The sequence below is a fragment of the Scyliorhinus canicula genome, chromosome 2 (genome assembly GCF_902713615.1).
Source record: "Scyliorhinus canicula chromosome 2, sScyCan1.1, whole genome shotgun sequence".
NCBI lineage: Eukaryota > Metazoa > Chordata > Chondrichthyes > Carcharhiniformes > Scyliorhinidae > Scyliorhinus > Scyliorhinus canicula.
In genome coordinates, this window is record NC_052147.1 from 7,997,120 (window position 1) to 8,014,335 (window position 17,216).

General features: G+C 46.5%; 1 protein-coding gene across 2 annotated transcripts in view; it reads left to right on the top strand.

Moving 5' to 3' along the window:
* Positions 1-17,216, top strand: part of ccdc88c (coiled-coil domain containing 88C) — a 223,258-nt gene that overhangs the window by 144,345 nt on the left and 61,697 nt on the right. For both annotated transcript variants that reach the window (XM_038773235.1, XM_038773242.1), the window contains exons 11-16: positions 529-675; positions 1,345-1,489; positions 4,694-4,878; positions 6,334-6,471; positions 8,499-9,569; positions 13,445-13,572. In XM_038773235.1, coding sequence (XP_038629163.1) covers positions 529-675; positions 1,345-1,489; positions 4,694-4,878; positions 6,334-6,471; positions 8,499-9,569; positions 13,445-13,572 — 1,814 coding nt within the window. The remainder of the gene's footprint in view (positions 1-528; positions 676-1,344; positions 1,490-4,693; positions 4,879-6,333; positions 6,472-8,498; positions 9,570-13,444; positions 13,573-17,216) is intronic.

Genomic DNA, 17,216 nt, shown 5'->3' on the forward strand with positions numbered 1-17,216 from the left:
AAAGATGCAACGCAGGGCTCTCACCGGTTTCCAGTCAGTGACCGAGACCCCCATTGGCTCCACAAGATTCCAACCGTTGTAAATAATGCAAAGTTTTGGTACAACTCTCAGATGTCCGCTAATAGCTGAATCACTCAAAGGTACTGTTAAAGGAAGGACAGAGTGGGGTGGTGGGTGTTAATATTCCCGCCCATGGCAAAATCGGGAACGGCAGTTCAGCCTCCTGTTTACACCCTCCTTGCTTTACGCTCCATTGAAGTTAACAGAAAGTAAACTCGAGGAGTGTGAGAGAGGGTGGATGATCCAAATCCATCACTTTCCCACTGGCTGGTTTGGGTACAATTATTCCCTTGGTGACTGGGCTCATGCATGATGGATACAAGAAAAGTTGCACAGGCCACTGCGTTCAGACTGAGTAGGGAGTCGGTACAGAAATGCTCCAAAAATGCAGTATTTTCATTTACTTGGGAATAGGGGAAAGCTTAGAGAATATCTCAACAGGGACTTTAAATGGAACTTCTCTTGTAGGAACTTCGCGAAGACAATATGGTGTTAATCGAGACCAAGACTATGCTGGAAGAGCAGCTGATCGTAGCACGAGCTCGATGTGACAAGCTGCACGACTTGGAGAAGGAGAATCTGCAACTAAAATCCAAACTACAGGACCTTGAAATGGTAAGTGCTGCCCAACATTCTTACGGGACCCAATGGTAATTCTCCCATTGCACTGGGTTAGCTATTATTAAAGGCCAACAATGTGTTAACATCTCAGTATTGAGGTTCTTGATTATGATGTTCTTAAAAGATGCATGAGTATTCTTGAGGATTTATGTTCTGTGGTGAGTCGCTGGTCTTCACTGTGATTATCGTGATGTCTGCTCGTTCTGCACTACATGTGGCTCCAGTTCCACATTCCCTGTCATTTTCCTTCAGCACGGGTGACAGAACCAGAGCGGGTGGATGGAGTTTAGATACGTATCAGCCATGATCCAATTGAATTGTGGAATGAGCTGGTTAGGCTGAATGGGCTCTCCTGTTCCAATGTTCCGCACTGGGAGCTCACACTTGAATCACCCAGGTGGACAGGTTGCAAACAGGAACCGTGAGCCATTGTCACTGGGAGTCGGATTGTCACAACCCTCCAGCTGAGATTGGCTAACTGAGTGTGGAACCGCACTCATCCGCGTGGACCTGATGCAGGGTGCTTTCACTGGTTGATGGTTGGATGTGCTGGGAGGTGGCTGGGTATTGTCTGCTGTCACCCACCTGACACTTGTGCTCTGGCTGAAGGCTCAAGATCCAGACTTATGACAGGTTCTTTTGTTCACCTTCCCTGTTTTGCAGGATCGGGAGACTGATCGGAAACGCATTGAAGAGCTTCTGGAGGAGAACATGGTGCTGGAAATTGAGAAGAAGCAGAGCATGAATGAATCTGCACATCTGGGCTGGGAGCTCGAGCAGATGTCAAAGAGCACTGACCTCCTGGATGGTATGTTTCACCTAATGCTTGGGCAACTGAGTTGTTCAATCATTGATTAAATAGCGGCTAGAGGTCATTGAACTCTAATGCAATGATGCTGGGGGTTGGTGTTTAAGAAAGCAGAGTACAGCAGTGTAGCGATTAGTTTGTGGTACGAGTGATTCAGAGACGTGAACCGGGGATGAGAGTTCATGTGCATCTGTGACAATTTGGGACTTTGAAATCAGTTTTAAAAAGCTGGTGACAATGAAAATGGCCATGGAAACTTTCAGATTGTCACAAAAACGTGGCTGTTTCCCAACTTTCTTTCTGACAATTATTTCACAGGGAATGGGCATTGCTGGCTAGGCCAGCACATATTGCCCATCCCTAATTGCCCATGAGAAAGTGGTGCTGAGCTGCCCTCTTGAACCACTTAGTCCATGTGGAGTTGCTGCACACACGGTGATATTAGGGGAGGGAGTTCTAAGATTTTGATCCAACAACAGAGGGTGTTGCATGACTGGGAGGGGAACTTGCAGGTGGTGGTGTTCACCTTGTGACTGCTACCCTCGTCCTTGTTTTTAGTGGTGGAAACCTGGTCTGGCATAAATGTGACTCCAGTCCCACTCCAAAATGGTTGATCGTTAACTGCCCTCCAAAAAGCCAATTGTGTCACAAATGCTCTAGGGGCAGGACAATATAAATTACGGGCACCATTTAACGCGGGGGGGGGGCAGTTTTGGGCTCTTGTAGCAGTGTGTTTCACGGCACCTGGAGCACCAAAAACTGCCTTGTTATCAAAGAGGCCTCCTTTTTTTTGGCCTCATGAGGAACACACCATCGAGGCCGCACTTGCCTTCATTTCCTGCACTGACAAGCTGAGCTGAGCTCGTCAATGCAGGAAGAGATCAGGGTACCGCTGATCTCAGGACCCACTCGGACACTCCACCACAGCTTCCGGAACCCCCCCCCCCACCCCAAAGCCCCACTTTACCTGTCCCTACCTCATAATGGCAGTGCACTCCTGGACCTGATCCCTGGCAGTGTCAACCTGGCACCCATGCACCTTTGCTTTGGTAGCCTGGCAGTGCCAGGTGACACTGCCAGGGAGGGCCCAGGTGGCAGTGGGAGTGCCAGGGTACCGCCCTGCCCGACGCCTACCCGGGGGCCTCCGATTGCCTGGGAGAACCCTCCCCGGGTGCCGTTATACCTGGTCCACGTTTATGTGCACCAGTACCAAACAACGCCATGGCAAGGTCTCCCGCGTAAAGGGGTTTTATCCTGGGCCTTGGGAGACTCTGGCACAGGCACGTGAGTGAACCTAACTGGTCACTTAAATCTGCCAATCTGGATCCCGTCCAGTGACGGTGAAATCCAGATCGCGACGGGGTCCAAGGTCCAAGAAGATCCCTTGAGGCATCCCCAGCGTCGCAAATCTCGCAGGAGGCCTCTCGCGAGATCTAACGGCCTTGTTGCTTCACGAGTCGGGTGCGATGAGGACATTCGATCGTGTCCTGTCACTTTGCAAACATCCTGAGAATGGAGTAAAATTTAAACAAAGAGTAATTTGAAAATGAAACTTTTACTCCGAACTCCATTGAAATGTTGACCTGCGGCAGTGATTTCAGACAAGAGAGAATTCATTAGAATTCTTATAATGTGCACAACCCCTTGATGGATAAAAATCTTTTATTCCAACACTGAACAACTGCTTGTAGAATGGATGAGAAATGAATTGACGATCGAACAAACATTCCCTTCAGCAATCCCCATTAACAAGCTCCTAATCGGAGCTTAGATCTCTAACAAAGGGCCTTCTCGTTGCTCTGAAAGCAACTGAGCTCTTTAAAGCCTGCAACAAAAAGCTCCTTCGGAATGGAATGACCTAGTTCCCTTTCCGTTCAAAGTGTTGTGAATATCTAGCTCATGGTCCATGTGTTTTGGAGCATAGATTTTGATTTCAGGGATTAAAGTTTAACCACAGAAAAGGGGTAAATGTAACATAAACAAGCTGCACTGTGGAGATCGTCAGAATAAGAAATGACATTCTTATGCCCCCCCCCCCCCCCCCCCCCCCCCAGTTTGTTTAATAAAGTCAGACGAGAAGTGATAGAACAGGTGGGTTTACTTAGCTATGGAGCTATGGGGCGCCATCCAGTGGCCACGCTGCGCCAGAAAAGCAGCTTGTCACAGCGCAGCCTGGCCGATGAAAACCAGGAGACCCCTCTCCAAGGAACCAACCCGGTTCACAACGCCTTGCGGAATCCAACGTGACCTTGTGAGACGTTGCAATGTAAATCCCGCCCACAATGGGCGGGGACATTTTTGGCAAATCTGCATATTGGAGAGAGGCAGTAATCCTCACTCTAATGTGCGGATACCCGAGGCTTTGGGATTCATCCCCTTCACCTCAAAAACCTCAGGTGAGCGCCATTCAGCACTGGTCCCCACAAACGGGGACCAGGAACAGCACTCGAGGGGGGGTCTACCAGGAGCTCAGAGGATCCCAGCTGCATGCACTGCGAGCTCCGGGAAAAACACGCGGCTAAACGCACCTGCTCAGGGACTGTTCCCTTTTGGGGGAATTGCGCCCATGAATTATTAGTTGAATTTAAATTCAACAGCTGCCATGGTGGGATTTGAATCCACGTCCCCAGACCATCAGCCTGGGCCTCTGGATTACTAGTCCAGAAACATTACCATAAATGCTGCATCTACTTGTTGAAACAGTATATACAAACAGATCTCAGATTGTTTAATTTTAGTGTACTTCTGATCTGTCGCGCTGGGGGAATTCATGGTGTCTCATTTTGACTGTCTTTCTCTGCCGTCTCCTCAGAACCATTGAATTTAGTCGCACAGATAAAAGGCCATTCAACCCATCGTGCCTATGTTAACTCTTTGAAAGAGCTCTCCAGTTAGTTGTATTCCCTGTCCTTTTCCCCGTAGCCCTGTAAATATTTGTCCTCAAAGTATTTATTAATTCCCCTTTGAACATTACTATTGAGTTTACTTCCGCTGCCCTTTCAGATAATGCATTCCAGATCATAACAATTTGCTGCATAAAAATATCCTTCTCCCCTCCCCTCTGATTGTTATTCCGATTACCTTAAATCTGTGCCCCCTGGTTACTGGCATGGAAGCAGCTCCTCATTATTTCCTTTATCGATGCTGCTGCTCATTTTTAAACGTCTCTAATAAGTCTCCCCTTGTATTTGATCTTTTTTGCAGCTAGTCGCAAGTCATTTGTTCTCGAGATGAATGAGTCAGCATCAAGCCGGATCCTAAAGCTGGAGATGGAGAACCAGAGTCTGGAACACGATATTCAGAAGCTCCAGCAAAGTTTACTGGCAGTGGACGAAAGCAATGCCAGAATTGTGGAGCTGGAGAAAGAGAGCGAGCTTCTCGCCATAAAGGTTTGAAATATCGGTTGATTGAATCAAACAGCAAGTTCCTTTTGGTTGTTTGCAGAGTACAGATTGTACTAAATCAGCCCGCGCATGCAAGATGTCTACTGGTAGATGTGGTTCTGTGATTGAGCAGCATTTGTTTTTTTTATCTAAATTTAGTGTGCCAAATTAATTTTTTCCAATTAAGGGGCAATTTAGCGTGGTCAATCCACCTACCCTGCACATCTTTGGGTTGTGGGGGCGCAACCCACGCAAACACTGGGAGGATGTGCAAACGCCACAGTGACCCAGGGTCTAGATTGAACCTGGGACCTCAGCGCCGTGAGGCAGCAGTGCTACTCACTGCGCCATTGTGCTGCCCTTGAGCAGCATTTGTTGAACAATCCTGAGTGTGTCAATATCTACATTAACAAAAAGTTGTTATTCTTAAGATAATCAGTTGAGTTTGTGATGTGGCTCATTTATGCTTTTGAGAAATGGCACATTTATATGAAGGGACTCGTTCTCTACAAAAAAAATGAATATGTTCAAGCCTTTTTGAATTACCTTGGATCTTGGGGAGCCAAAAGTTCCCCGTTGCTTTCTCCATGGCAAAGCTCTGACCATCGTTTGATTTTCCAACCAATCAGCACTGTTTCCTCCTGTAATATAAATTGTCGTGATCTTTTGAAATTTGGTATTCTTGAATTTGTCCTTTTAAGTGCAAGATGTGAAGCTTCAGCTACACATCTCTCTTTTCAGCAATATTCAAGGTTTGAAATGGGAATCTGGACATTATGGACATGCAGTCGAGGAAGCCTTGGGCACATCAATCGTTATTGAGCCAAGACATTCAGTGAATATTAATTTCAGGCTGCATTTGAATGTTGCTGAAGCCAAAAGTATCTGTATCCGTCCCACCCCACCATAAGAGATTGCACTGGGGCATTTGAACTTTTACATACTTTATTGGATCAGTGCCTTTCCATTCTCACTCATAGGCAAGCTGGTAGCACACTCACCTTTGAATCTGAAGGTCAGGGGTTTAAGTTGCACAGTCGGAACTTGTAAGCTTAATCCAGGCAGATGGTTCAGTGCAGTACCGGGAGAGTGCTGCAATGTCAGGGGCGTCATCCTTTGATGACACAGTCGAGCTGAGGCCCTACCTACTCTCTTGGGTGGAACTGAAAGATGCCATAGCGCCAGTTCACAGAAGAGCCAGTGAGTTCCACCCAGTGCCTTGGCCAACATTTATTCCTCAACCACTGGCACTAAAACCAGACCTTCTAATCTTTAACACATTACTGTGCATGCAATCCTGCTGTGCACAAATTGACGGCCTACATTGCAACAACAGTTGAAAAACACTTATTTGGTTGTAAAGTGCTTTAGAATGTCCTGGGGTAGTGAAAGGTGCTATAGAATTGCAAACCTTTCTCCCATGTTGACCAAGTCTGTCTCTGATTGCGACTTTCTTTTCAGTTGCGGCAACTTCAGTCCGAACTCGACCAGGAGAAACAGAGTAACCAAGACATGGGCACCCTGAGTGAGGAACTTCTGCAAGACAAAAGCCAGTTAAAGGAACGGATGCAGACTCTCCGAGCTGAAAAAGAGAGACAGGTAAAACGGAACAACAATATTAATAAGCAGCTGCTGTGATCACTTAAGGCAGTTATACTAACAACTGCGCCACTGTAAAATGCATTTTGCTTCTGTTTCCCTCCTCAGAATAAATGTAAGCACATCTTAGCTCCCACCAATCCCATACATCCAGGACCACTGTGCTCGCCAACCTATAATTGTCTCTCTGTCTGACAACACCTCGATTTCCAAACTCTTTTGATTTTGCTTTAATTTGATTAATTTATTGTCACATGTACCGATGTACAGTGAAAAGTATTTTTCTGCGGCTAAGGAAACGTACACACTGCGAACACTGTAGACAAAAACAAATAGTAGATAGTTACAGTGAATGCGGATCTCACTCCTCCCTATCCCAGAAATCACAAGCCACCCAGATCCCTGCAGCTCCTATTCTGGCCTCTTGTGCTTCCCTGACACTCGTGCCACACCAGTGCCAAAAAATGACCATCTCCAACAGGAGAGAATCTAACCATTACCCCTTAACGTTCAATGACATTACATCTCTGAATCCCCCACTATCAACACCCTGGGGGTTACCATTGATCAGAAACTAAATTGGACTAGCCATATAAATAGTGGTTACAAGAGCAGGTCAGAGGCTGCCAATTCTGCAGTGATTAACTCACCTCCTGACTCCCCAAAGTCTGTCCACCACCTACAAGGTACAAGCCAGGAGTACGATGGAATACCCTCCACTTGCCTGGGTGAGTGCAGTTCCAACAGCACTCAAGAGGATCAACACCATCCAGGACAAAGCAGCCAGCTTGATTGGCACCCCATCCACCTACTTAAACACTCCCCCCATCACCTTTGAGTGGTGTACTGTCTTCAAGATGCACTGGAGCAACTCAACAGGGCTCCTTAGATAGCACCTTCCAACCCACACCTTCTACCACCTAGGACAATCACATCACCATCTGCAAGTTCCCCATCAAGCCCCACACCATCCTGACTTGGAAATATATCAATGTTCCTTTATTGTTTCTAGTTCACGGCTCTGGAACTTCCTCCCTAACAGCACTCTGGGTGTTCCTACACCACATGGGCTGCAGCAGTTCTAGAAGGTGGCTGACCACTGCCTTCTCGAGGGCAATTAGGGTTGGCCGAGGCACCAATGCCTCACTTGCTGTGAATGAACACATTTTAGAAAATGGCTTCATCATTAATAGCCCTGCCTCCAGCTGACTAGATCCTAAGCTGTGGAATTTTTCTGGAATGGATATTTGACTGATATTGATTGACACTGAAGTCGTATTCCCCCATTGTCCGTTCGAAAGATATCTGGCCAATAAACTACTCTCATGTTTTTCTAACTGTTCCTTAAAGGAGGTACAAAAGTAGTGTATGTTGGGGTCACCTTCAAGTACTAAAGTTCCATTGCTCTCCTGTTGACTTGCTTTTTGCTCTCGTCTCAGGGTTATAGAATTTCATTTTTATACCCAATTCTTTCTTTCCAATTAAGGGGCAATTTAGTGTGGCCAATTCACCTACCCTGCACATCTTTTTGGGTTGAGGGGGTGAGACCCACGCAGACACGGAGAGAATATGCAAACTCCACATGGACAGTGCCACGGAGCTGGGATCGAACCTGGGTCCTCAGCGCCATGAGGCAGAAGCGCTAACCACTGCGCCCCCGTGCCGCCCTTGAGACATAGAACTTCATAACAAGGAAGGAGACCATTTATCCCATCATGCCTGTGTTGGCCCCTTGAGAGAGCTATCCAATGTAATCACATGCCCCCAGCTTTTCCCCTCGTTACCCCACTAATCAGACAAATTTAAATACAAGTCTAGTTGTCTTTTGGAAGTTCCTGTGGAATCTGAATCCATCAAGCTTCCATGTAACGAGTTCCAGTTCATGACATCTCTGTGTGGGGAAAGTAAAATCCCAGGGGTTAGGACCGTAATTCTGACCTTTATCCTGACACTTGACTCTTCACAGTTTTAATTTTCTTTGGTCTCTGTGACTATTTCTGACACTTTCTCTGATCCCTTCTCTCCAGGTGAAGGAGCTGGAGGAAGAGAATGAACACTTGAAGCAGACAGTCTGTTCTCTCCGGGAACGTTCCCAAATCAACGCAGACGCTCGAGTAAAGAACGTAGAGAAGGAGAACAAAATCCTTCATGAGACTGTCACAGAGACGAGTGGCAAGCTGGCCAAACTGGAGTTTGAAAAGAAACAAGCTCACAAGGAGCTCCTACACTACAAAGAGAAGGAGGAAAAGGCAGAAGAACTGGAGAAAGATGTTCACAAACTTGAGCAAGTAAATGAGCAACTTCAGAAGCAGGTGGCTTCCTTGAAGATTACGAGCGAGAACGTCGGGGTCCTTGAGCAAGAGAATTCCAACCTTGAGTTGGAGAACAGCAAACTCAGAAAGTCTCTCAATAGTTTGCAGAACGTGTCAATCAAGTTGGAAAGTGTAGAGAATGACAATAAACAGTTAGATGAGGAGAACTTGGAGTTGAGGAGGATGGTGGAGACATTAAAGTTCACGAGAACAAAACTAATCAAAGTGGAAATGGAGAACCGAGAACTGGAAAAGGAGAAGGACGAATTGAGGAAAAATGTGGAACTGTTGAGGGCCTCGACTCGGAAATCCGAACGGTTGGAGATTAGCTACCAAAGCCTGGATTCGGAAAACCAGAGACTGCAGCAGTCCCTGGATAACACCAACACAAAGATCCAGCAACTGGAGAAGGAGCTGCAGGAGACCGAGAACGAGAATCACATTCTGCAGAAGAATTTGGAGGAGTTGAAGATATCCAGCAAAAGACTGGAGAAACTAGAAAAGGAGAACAAGGTGATGGAGCACCAAACTGCACAACTGGAAAAGGACAAGAAGACATTGGACAAAGAGAACAAACGTTTGTGGCAGCAGGTGGAACTGAAAGATGCCATCTTGGATGAGAATAGTCTAAAACTATCGAGCATGGAGAAGGAAAAGAGAACACTGGAAAAGGAAGTGGGCAAATACAAGGAAACCACAAGCAAGGTGAAGGAACTGGAAGTTGACAATAAAGAACTGTTCAAGCAAGCTACAATTAATAAGAGGACACTGGTGACGCTGAGAGAGGTTGGTGATAAGCGGCCTTTACTGATGCTGAATGATCCCTCAATTTGATTAGATCTCTTTCACGGGAGTAAATACAGGCGCCTTCTTGTGGTGGTGTGTTACAGTTCACTCGGAGTTTGAGTTTCAGTGGTGGTGAACACTTTTACATGCATGTTGCACTGTGGTTGGCAGCTATGGGATAGTAGAGGTTTCCATTTCTTTCCATCCCACGGCTGGCCAGGAATCTCTCCCACTCTTACCGCCTGCCATTAGCATGCGGTGGAAAGATTTACATGTGATACTTAACTTCTTTGGCCATGCTTGCACCCTTGGCCATTAAGTCCTGGAGTGGGACTCTAACCTGGAGCTTCTGGTTAGAGACAAGGTCACAATCCATTACGCCCCAGAATCTACACCTTCATCTATCAATCCCCAAATGTGTCAAGTGTTGACTTGTCTTGTTTCTGGTTTCCTGATTTAGCCACTGTGGCAGATAGACCATGTACATGTCAAAGGTGATCCCCGGATACCAATTTCAGTCGGTGAGAGGAGGGCCTGTGTTAAGAATACAGACAAGACTCTCATTCCTGACCTCTCCCTGCAACCATAGGGAAGGACAAGGCTGGAGTGGGATTTATCTTTGATAATCCTGCCAATATCACTCTAGACTCTCTGCATGAATATGGAGTGAAGATTGCCAGAGTTAAGCCAACCCCATGTTCTCATTACAGCTTGAGGAGAGAATAGGAAAGAGGGAAAGGGGCAGAAAATCTCTGAACTCAATATGAACAGTTCAACATGAAACTCTCTGTTTTGCTCAGTTGGTTGGACAGCTGGTTCATGATGAAATGAAAATGGCTTATTGTCACGAGTAGGCTTCAATGAAGTTACTGTGAAAAGCCCCTAGTCGCCACATTCCGGCGCCTGTCCGGGGAGGCTGGTACGGGAATCGAACCATGCTGCTGGCCTGCTTGGTCTGCTTTAAAAGCCACCGATTTAGCCCAGTGAGCTAAACCAGAGTGAGGCAGCAGCACGGGTTGAATTCCCGTACCAGTAGAGTTTATTCATCAAGACCCCGCCTTCTCAACCTTGACCCTCACCTGAGGTGTGGTGGCCTTCAGATTAAATCGCCACCATTCAAAGGGGAAAGCAGTCTACGGTCATCTGGGACTATGACAACTTTATTTTCTGTCTAAAGTGTTGAAATCTTTGGAGGGTTTGTGAAGGGCAGACCTGGAGTAAGCGAGACAAAGAAATAAGAGATAGAAGGAAGAGACCATTTTTTGTTTGGAATTTTTGACTTTAAAGCTGGTTTATTTGGCAGGCAAGCTTGACTGGAATTATAACATTTAAGCATGCCTCCCAGACACACTCTTCTAGGTGTTGGAGGGGAGCTCGGGGAGATAGACGACCTGCCAGCAATTGAAGCTGGGACACTGCATGATTGGTAACGTTCTGTATTCAGAAGCTCAAACTGGTGAAATTCTTGATAAAAGTGTGGAGGAAGGCAGTTGCTATTGAGGATGCACAGAATGAACTTGGTAAAATCCAAGTCAGTCGAACAATAGCGGATGAAATTCAATGCTGGTATATATAAAGAAGGAAGGAAAAATGGGCAGCATGTCCAATGAGTGGGTGGAAATGTAATTCAGGGATCCAGAAAACTTTCGGCGACTGCAGTGTTGTAACATGTTCAGCCATGGTGAGCAACAATGAACAGATTGTTGAACTATTGAGATAAAGCAGAAGCGTGTGGGTCAGGTTGAGTTAGAGGAGGTCTATGCTTGCCCAGGCCCAACCCTGAGTACCATGTCCATCTTTGTTATCAAAACCATTCAAACCTGAGAGGTAATATAGTGGTTTAAAAAAAAAAATTGGTTCTGTAGCTGAAAAGCAGTTGATTGAGAAGGAACCTTGTATGTATGAGATAATCCGTGTAGGAAAGGCAACTCCAGAATTGCCAAGGGTTGGGCTGATATGTGAAGAACATCTTGATGGAGAGTGGTTGACACATGAACTTAACGTCTAAGAGGGGTGTCAATATTTGTTGTTGATTTAGGTGGATATATCATCCACATAGACCATAGCAGACCATAGAATTCTGACAGTGCAGTAGGAGGCAATTCGGCCCATTGAATCTGCACTAACCCTCTGAAAGAACACCCCATCTAGGCTCCCCCCTCCGCCCTATCCCTGTAGCCCCACCTAACCTGCACATCTTTGGACAATAAGGGGCAATTTAACATGGCCAATCCACCTAACCTGCACATCTTTGGACAATAAGGGGCAATTTAACATGGCCAATCCACCTAACCTGCACATCTTTGTAATTCCACAACCATCAGATCAGATCTAAACTCTGCATCCAACTGTGAATGGTGGTGGACAGCGAAACAATTCACTGGAGCTGGACGCTCCACAAATATCCCCATCCTCAATGATGGAGGCCAACACATCAGTGCATAAGATAAGGCTGAAGCATTTGCAAAAACTTCAGCTAGAAATGCCAAGTGGACGATCCATTTCGGCCTCCTTCTGGGGTCCCCAGCATCACAGATGCCAATCTTCAGCCAATTCAATTTACTCCACCTGATATCTAGAAATGGCTGAAGGCACTGGATACTGCAAAGACTCTGGTCCCTGACAACATTCCGGCAATAATACTGAAGACTTGTGCTCCAGAATTGGCTGAGCCCCTAGATAAGGCATATAAATACCCGTGGCTGCAAGAGCAGGTCAAAGGCTAGGAACCCTGTGGTGGGTAACTCACCTCCTGACTCCCCAAACTGGCCACAATCTACAAGGCCAAGTCAGGAGTGTGATGGAATATTCCCCACTTGCCTGGATGAGTGCAGCTCCAACAACACAAAAGAAGCTAAGCAGCCTCACTTGATTGGCATCCCTTCCACAAACATTCACTCCCTGCACAACCGATGAACAGTGGCAGCTGTGGGTACCATCTACATGATGCTCTGCAGGAACTCACCAAGGCTCCTTCGACAACACCTTACAACCCCACGACCACTACCATCTAGAAGGACAATGGCAGCAGATACCTGGGAACCCCACCACCTGGAGGTTCCCCTGCAAGTCACTCACCACCCCGACTTGGAAATATATCGCCGTTCCTTCACTGTCGCTGGGGCAGCATCCTGGAACCCCCTCCCTAACAGCACAGTGGGTGTACCTACACATCTTGGACTGCAGCAGTTCAAGCAGGCAGCTCACCGCCACTTTCTCAAGAAGGCAGCCAGGGATGGGCAATAAATACTGGCCTAACCAGCGACACCCACATCCTGCAAATGAATTTTAAAAACCCGACCAGCATAACCCTCTGTTCCCTTTTCCCTCACATGTTTAGCAAACTTCCCCTTAAACATATCTAATGCTGTTCACCGCAACTACTCCTTGTGGTGGTGAGTTTCACATTCTCACTACTCCCGGGGGAAAGAAGCTTCAGAATTCCCAAATGGATTTTTTTTGTTAAATATTTTATACTGATGCTTCTAGTTTTACTCTGCTCACAAGTAGAAACACTCTGTGCCTGTTCTATTGTGCCTGTTCTATAAAACCTTTCACAACTTTAAAGAGTCACTATCGGGTCACCCCCTCAGCCTTCACTTTTCAAGGGAAAAGAGACCCAGTCTGTTTATCCTCTTGTGATAGGTGTAGCCTCGCTGTTCTGGTATCAGCCACATGAATCTTTTCTGCATCCTCCGCCTTCTCTTTTATATGATAATCAGAGCTGTACACTGTACAGTATAAGTGCCTCTTGGGAACCAGAACCTGCTCTGGGTTATTTTCTCTCGACTTCTCTGATTATGTGGATTACCAGTGTGTTAACGTTGGTGAACTTTTAATGTTGGTCTGACCTAATCTGTCCGTCTATGTCCTAGGAACTTGTCCATGAGAAACTCAAGAGCCAGCAGCTGTCCAACGAATTGGAAAAGCTTAATCAGGAGTTGGAGAAAATTGGTCTCACCACCGAGAGACTTCTACAAGAGGAACACAACAACGATGATAAGTAAGACACCTCATTCTATTGGAGTCATTTGATTATACAAGAGTACAGAAGAATACGTCCTCTAGTCTGTCCTCCATTATCTGCCATGCATGTAATGGTTCATAAGTCACCACAGAGCCTATTGAATGTGCACTTCTGGGTCAACTTGTTCCTTTTCAAAGAAAGAAAATTAGTGAAGGATAGAATTGGAGCCAATAATTACTCAATCTGACATTTATTTACAAAGTGAAAAATTAAGAGTCCTCAATTATTTAAAATCTATATCAATGACTTGGATGAAGGGAGTGAATGTATGGTGGTTAGATTTGCCAATGACATCAAAATAGGAAAGTAAGTTACCAAGAGGATGTCGAGAGTTTGCAAGGGGATATAAGCAGGTTAAGTGAGTGGACAAAAATCTGGCAGATGGAGTATAGCGAGGATAAATGTGAACTTGTTCTCTTTGGGAGGAAGATTAGGAAAGCAGTATATTATTTAAATGGAAACAGATTGTAATACTCAAGAGGTACAGAGGGATCTGGGTGTCCTGGTACATGAATCACAACAGGTTAGTCTGCAGGTACAGGAAGTGATGGAGAAGACAAATGGAATGTTTATGTTTATTGCAAGGGGAATGGAATATAAATATATAAATGGAATAGTGGGCAGCACGGTAGCATTGTGGATAGCACAATGGCTTCACAGCTCCAGGGTCCCAGGTTCGATTCCGGCTTGGGTCACTGACTGTGCGGAGTCTGCACATCCTCCCCGTGTGTGCGTGGGTTTCCTCCGGGTGCTCCGGTTTCCTCCCACAGTCCAAAGATGTGCAGGTTAGGTGGATTGGCCATGCTAAATTGCCCTTAGTGTCCAAAATTGCCCTTAGTGTTGGGCGGGGTTACTGGGTAATGGGGATAGAGTGGAGGTATTGACCTTGTGTAGGGTGCTCTATCCAAGAGCCAGTGCAGACTCGATGGGCTGAATGGCCTCCTTCTGCACTGTAAATTCTATGATAAGGCTTAAATCTATGATAAAAGTTGGGAAGCTTTACTGCAGCTGTGCAGGACCTTGGTGAGACCACATCTGGAGTACTGCAGCGGCTTTGGTTTCTTTAATTTAAAAGATATAATTGCTTTAGCAGCAGTTCAGAGAAGGTTCACTCGACCGATTACTGTGATGAAGAGATGAGGACTCTCGCTGGCTCTCTGGCAGGCAGGCAAGACCCTGTCACCTGGATTAAATTACCCCCATATTTCAGACGTATCTCCATTGGCTGTAAAACTGAGGGCATGCAAGATGCTACCTAAATACAGGATCTTTTATTTTTTCTTTCTTCTACTTGCCCCTCTTTTACTGAGTTGTCCCTGGCTTCACTTCTCAGCTTCTTTGCTGTCTTACAAAGAATTTGTTGAGTATTACTGAAAAAAGAGGCATGCTGCTGAAGCTTTTCATTTCGCACTTATCAGGACAAAGGAAAGAATACCAAATTTCAAACAATCACAAGTTTGTACTGTAGGAGATAAGGGGGTGTTCATTGGTTGGCAAGTCAATTCTGATTGGCCACGGTGTTGCAATGGAGAACTATAGGCTCCCCAAGCTTCCGGCTAATTAAAAAAAGCCACAAGGTTTCAACATATTCCTTGGGCGAGATTCTCCGTTAGCCTACAGCAAAACCGGGAAGTGCGATTTGGCGGGGATTAGTTTCCAATGGCAAAACCGCGCAGGCCCGATTTGACGGCAAATCGTGATTCTCTGTCACCTCGAAAACGGCGTCAATACGTTTCACTCCGCACGTACAGTGGTCACTGTTTACATATCGTTAGCGGTCCCGGCCCGGTACTCTCCAGGGCCTCCGCGATTATCCGCCTCCGAGTTCCACATGATGTGCTTCACTTGTGCTTTTATAAATTGTGAATCCTGCGTGACGGCTGCTGAGGGAGAGAGAGGGGGCACGGAAAGTGTCCAACATGGCCATAGTTTGCTGACAGTTGTGCCGCTTCTGCCAGGGCTGGGGGGGACGGGGGGGAGAGAGAGAGTAGTGGGGGGTGGCCAGGAGGTGGTCAGGGTGGGCGGACACGGAGCACCATTGCCGCAGCCGGCAAGGCTGCCATGAAGTTGCGCACACCGCTAACAGCCTGCTTTGGACCTGGTGCCATGGGTCATACCAGTGTCCCCTCGGGGTGCCCTCTCGTCCCAGATGACCCATCAGCTGTATGGGTATGCTCCATCACAATCAGTGCTACCTTTTTTGCTTGAGTGTGGGGAGCGTAATGTGTATGTGCGGCTGCAGCTTGTCAGCCCTGAGTGTCCATCATGGACCCGCCATATCCCGCACCATTTTTCATTGGAATCTATTGTGTTCCACGCGGCACTGGTGCTAGCCCCTCAACGGTTACAGAATCGGTCTGGGTGCGGCGCCGGTTTTTCTGTCGTAAAAATCCACGGCGTCAGCACTTGGTCTCAGAAACAGGGAATCCCACCCCTTTTGTTTGCAGGGAACAGGTCCCTGTGGATGAGCGTAAGAGTGACAAATATGTTGTTTTGAGAGAGAGTGTGTGTGGTGGTGAGACTGTGATGTGTCCTCTGAAGCCACTAGCTGCCAGCTGGGCTGCAGCTGCCCACGGTGGGGTTGGGCCAGCTTGACCCGTGGGTCATCGTCCCGCAATTGGTGTCAGTGTTGCTCATTGATCAGGGGTCTGGAGCAGACCGGCTAAGATTGGAGTGCCCATAATGGAGTGAAGCCTGCCATCTACTGGCCATGCCCCAAAGTGATCAAAAATTACCTCAACAGTTGTTTGGAAGGCACTCACTGTTTTAAAGCGAGTAAACTTCTCTCTTTCACTTGAACATGAATTTAAATGCGGTTGCATCTTTGCACCCTTAACCCCTCTGCAATATCCTCTCCCTGGTCAGCACTGCAATTCTCATTGATCCACCCCCTTTCCTGCCGTTTCCACCTCGAACATCTTGTACCCAGGAATATTTAATATCCCGTCCTGCCCTTTGCTGAACCGGGTCTCCATTAACCCCACTGCATCATATTCGCACATGGTTATCTGCCCTCGCCAATCTTATTTACCACGCTGCGCAATCTGCACAGGACATTGATTATAGTCTTGAGTTTAATCAGTTTGGCTGTGCAGGCACACTGTGATTGATGGTTCTAGCCTCCTGTGACCTGGTTTGATTCCTAATTAATTATTGATGTTGTATTGATCATATAATTAAAGTGTTTGAGTGAGACTGGGCGTACCACAAAAGCAATCAGCACAAATGTTGTTTATGCTACTTTGGCCACCGGCCAGTTAATCTCATAATTGCACTTGGACCTACCTGTCTTCATAACCAAAGGGAGTAGACATGAGTAACGGGTATTTAGCCCAACAAACGCAGACTACCAACTATTATTCATCCATTTATTCTGCTAAGGGAAGGCTTTTGCATAAACATGCTGATTCTTGAAGGGAACTGAGTAACGTGCAGAACATTCTTTCTTTAACATTATTCAACTATGGCCTGTTGCCCTCGAGAAGAACATTCCGAGGCCGTTCCGCCCCGCAAACCTGTTCTGCCTTCCAATTGGATCACCATTGAACCATACCTCATCTTTCATTTTCTGCCTTTAGTCCATATACGTTTGCATCTACTTGCCCAACACAAATATCTCT